The sequence below is a fragment of the Nannobrachium achirus genome, assembly GCF_963921795.1.
Source record: "Nannobrachium achirus genome assembly, chromosome: 9".
NCBI classification, from domain to species: Eukaryota; Metazoa; Chordata; class Actinopteri; order Myctophiformes; family Myctophidae; genus Nannobrachium; species Nannobrachium achirus.
In genome coordinates this window covers 47,389,460-47,394,046 of record NC_137818.1, presented here as the reverse complement: position 1 = coordinate 47,394,046, position 4,587 = coordinate 47,389,460, and the positions used below count along the sequence as shown (strand labels likewise).

Genomic DNA, 4,587 nt, shown 5'->3' with positions numbered 1-4,587 from the left:
CCCCCCCCCCCCACACACACACACACACACTCGTTAAGCAAATCCCCAGGGCCTGGATTACCTCTTCCTAGGGATTTAGGATTGCCAGCAGTCCAGCACGTGCTGCACAGTTTCCGTATTGCGTCTGTATTGCGTCTGCTTACCTGTAGCAGTTTCGGGTCACTCTGAAAGCCTGCCATTCTGTCGTCTTCCTCTCTGAGTGAGAAGCCTGCTATTGAAAGACCCCCCCCCCCCCTCCAGTTGAAGAAAGAGGATGGCTCGCCTCTTTTCTCTGTGATGATGGAGGGATATTGAAGACAAGACGACTATGGCAGATATGAGCAGGTCTGGTGCTACGAGAAGATAGAGGGAGATTATTGACTAACTGTTGATGTCATTAGGAGACATAGTGGACTGTGGGAGTGCTACTCAAGCTGACACACTGAGATTTTATCTTGTGATCCTTCTCAGGCGTGAAGGGGGGCCTTTGGAGGCAAAAATCAGCATCCATTACTTTTGCTCTGGAAAGACCTGCTGTGACAGCAGATACATGAATCAAAACCTTTGGGGAGAAAAGCATGCACAGGAGTTGCAAACGTTGATTCTGCATTGACTATGACGGTCCGCTGACAGCCTGGTTCTTCATCAAACCACATTTTAAAGCGAGCATCCTCTTCGCGGGCTTTGGAAACGTATCCACATTTTGTTCAGAATGAGCGCGTACGTAATGAGTGGCTTTTTCCCCATCGGCCATGTGTCCTCGGCACTGATGCGCTCAACAGCCACTGCCGCCACAGGCGACATGCCAAGCCCCCCTGCTAAGGGGGCCTTCATTTCGGAGAGCAGGGAGAAGGAGCAGCAGAAGGAGATGGCTGAGCGTAAGAGCCAGCACCAAGCCTCCTTGGCTTACATAGTGGAGGAGTTCTTCTGGATTGGCAGCAGCATCGTGGAGTTCTCTAAGTGGAGACTTGGATTTATGGGTAAGTGTAGTTTGGGGTTAGTTAGATGTGTCAAGAGTGCCGGTTTGGTGCAGCCAAAAGTTACAAGAGCATATCGTCGTTGTCGGGTGAAAACCTTGTATGTCCAAAACCGTTCGTTTTGCATTTATCATTTTAAAAATGATTTAAACTAGTGAAAACAGCCGATCTACAAGCACACAACGCCTCGCACCGCGAGGCGTTGTGTGCTTGTAGATCTGCTGTTTTCACTACTTTTGTGCGACGGCCTTGTATGATGAAACAGGGCTTTACTCTGCGAAAGAACGTACACATTTGAAACTTGGAGATAGGAGGTTTCCACCCGACAACGACGATATGTTCTATTGATTTGATTTGATCTTTATTCATCTTGAACAAATAAAAAGTACAGAAAACTAACACATCAACGTCATCATCACAATTACAAAACAACTACTTTTGTTCAAGAAATATTGATTATTGTATTGATAATAGAGATTGCTATCATGTTGTGATCGTGAGTCGTGACCTTAATCGGGTTCAGTCAGTGTGTTGGGCTGTCTACTATGACCCAAGCAGTAATTGACAACAGATGGCACTCGGCTTTAGTGTGGCTGTTTTGGTTCAGTAGGCTGTAAAGTCTCCTGTAAATGGTGTCAAACTAAGATATGGTGGAGACTGGCTTAAAGTTGCAATCTACTGTAGAACTTATAGTTACAGTATATCAGAGGTATGTCAATACTATATTATTAACAATATAATTACTATAAATAATATAATCTGCAGTTTGTCAGAGGTGGGCTCCCTAGTCCCTACTAGTATAACGGTAGAATTTGGTCTCATATGCGGTAGACCCAGGTTAAAATGTGAATAGGACAATGAAAGTTAATGGATTGCTGCTTTAATACGTTTGTATAGTTGTACGTGCATAGTTCACAGTGCTGTATGAAATGTATTCCATGGTGAAATATATTCCATGGTCAGCAGGTCAAAATGTGTAATAATAATGAAGTCTTCTGTCCGCCCCATTGCTGCTTCAAGGCCGGTGAAATGGCCTTCTATACACTACTGTACGTGTGTGTGTGTGTGTGTGTGTGTGTGTGTGTGTGTGTGTGTGTGTGTGTGTGTGTGCGTGTGTGCGTGTGTGCGTGCGTGCGTGCGTGCGTGCGTGCGTGCGCCTGCGTGTGATTGTACACCAGCAAGTGTCACTAAGTATGTACCATACATCGACAACATATGGAGATCAGACTATCCTCTTGGCTTAACCTGACAGGGAGTAGGTCACCCAGTCACTGTAGTTTCACCCATGTCAACCTGCCGTCTGGTGGAAAGCTGGCTCCTGGCCTGTTACCTGGTGCTTTCTTTAACCACAGCAGCTGTGTTCCCCCGCGGGAGGTTTGGTCTGCCAATGTATTGTAGGGCGACTTCCCGCTAAGCCTGATTCGTGCTTCGTTGTACGTGTCACGTGCCAAAAATGAAGCGTGTCAATTTGCAATCAATCGCAAACTGCAATCCATTTGAAGATTGCTCCAATAACTAGGTCAGCAGACAGAAAAGCCTGGATTTACTGGCGCCTGCAGGTTATGTGCTTCTGGCACTGTAATTACTTTTTCTCAGGTGTTTCGGGTGTATCTATTAGAGCCTGACTAATGCCAGATTTATGGGTCCAAATCCGATCCAGATTTTGGTTCGATTCCCGATTCGGACGACCTTTGCCACACGTCACTCCCCATCTCTCCCCCCATTTCCTGCCAGTCTACTGTCCTATCAATAAAGGCATAAAAGCCCCAAAACAAATCTTAAAAAATCGTCTGAAAAGTCAAATAATGGCCGATATAACAGCCAGACTGATGTATTGGTCGGGCACTAGAATCTATGCAAAACTAATTATGAGGTTACATTTGTTACCTCGTCCCCTGTAGCGCATGAATGCAGATGAATTGTGTAAAAAGTGAACCTCCCTTTCTTTTAACACATTTGATTTGTCTGTTGCACTTTAGAACTTGTTAACTTGTTAACATCATTCCCGAGGCGCCCTCATTTGACATGTGTTACTGTTAATAAATGAATTAAGTGCCTGTGTGGAATGGGATAATTCGTGAATGATGACAATTCTCTGGTGAATATTGGCAAACTTGTCATATATCAGTGGTTCTCAACCTGTGGGTCGGGACCCCCTGGGGGGTCCCCAAATTATTTTGGGGGGTCCCCAGATGATTAACGTAATGTACAACATTGTCTTCTCACTCAACAGTAAACAAACCAACATAACGTTTAAGTGTATAGAGAGTATCTACACATTTCTAAAGTGACAATTTAAGGACCTTTTAATACCTCTAAAATGACAAATTAAACATTGGCCAAATTGTCAATTATTAGAGGCAGAAATTGTGAGAATAGCCGCTGATCTACATGCTCACAACGTCTCGCAACACGAGGCGTTGTGAGCATGTAGATCTGCTATTTTCACAACAGAACAGCGTTATACCAAATGTAATTCCTCATCTCTTAGTAATGGTCAGGGTGGGGGGGTCACAGTTAAAATATGATTATTTTGGGGGTCATGGGCTGAAAAGGTTGAGAACCACTGTCATATATAGCCAGACCAATTTTTTATCCATGGCAAGAGTTGTCCTTTGTTAACCATGGCACATGGATGAAATCCGAGCCTTTTTAACACATTCTCCTCTCTAGGCTTCTTCTCCACATCACCACATACTTTAACCCTGTCAGTGTTGCCATGGTAACGGACCCAGACCCGTTAGTAAAAGAGTTTGGAGTCCCCCCCCCCACCCTCTTTCTCTCTCTCTCTCTCTCTCTCTCTCTCTCTCTCTCTCTCTCTCTCTCTCTGTCTCTCTCTCTCTCTCTGTCTCTGCGGAGCTGCAGGGTGTGTTAAAAGTGTTTGCTACTATCATATCCCTCGCCTTGTTATCAGCGTGCAGTAAAGTATGCACTGGATCCTGTCATGTGTTTCTAGTATTACAGTATAGTATGCACTGGATCCGCTTCATGTGTTTGTTGTATTCCAACTATATCGTATCACCAGGCACGTGCACACAAAGACATCACAGGGGGCTTGAGCCCCTGCCCTTTTACCCCTCTGTAAAAAGTGCCCTCTCCAGACCATGAATGCAGTTTTTACTATGGTGCAAATGCCCTCTTTCCATGCCATACCTGAAGGCAGCATTCAAGAGAATTGCCTCGTCCAAACTCTCCTGAACTTGAATGCAGCATCGTATGCTGAAAGAATTGCCCTCACTGTGTAGAAATCCATGCCATATGCCACATACATTATTGCCTTTCTTATGCTTGGTTTAGTGTGGTATCAAGTACTGAAAACATTCAATATTAATATTCAATACATTTTCAATATTTTCACCAAAATGACCTTTTAGAAATGTCAGCCCCTGCCTCTCTAACATTCTCTGCACGTCCCTGAGTATCACCATCCCTGCCTCCCTTCCTCCGCAGCCCGGTTCCCTCTCTTGTACTCTGTCATCTTCCAACGAGTCCTTATTTCCCGCTTCCTCCCCGTCTTCATTACGTTCTCTCTCATTTCCCCCTCTTTTGTCTCGCCCTCTTATTGCTCAGTTTGTTTCCTGCTCCCGCCGTCCGTTTCCTTTGTTCCCCGCGCGTTCTCTTTTCTCTTTCA

The 4,587-nt window shown here is 45.0% G+C and overlaps 1 protein-coding gene across 1 annotated transcript in view; it reads left to right on the top strand.

Annotated features, from left to right (window-relative positions):
• Positions 1-748: 748 nt before the first annotated feature.
• The window catches only part of plch2a (phospholipase C, eta 2a), a gene marked incomplete at both ends in the record, with an annotated part of 60,042 nt that continues 56,203 nt past the window's right edge, over positions 749-4,587 (top strand). Inside the window, one exon of the mRNA XM_080733240.1 lies at positions 749-959. Coding sequence (XP_080589366.1) covers positions 749-959 — 211 coding nt within the window. The remainder of the gene's footprint in view (positions 960-4,587) is intronic.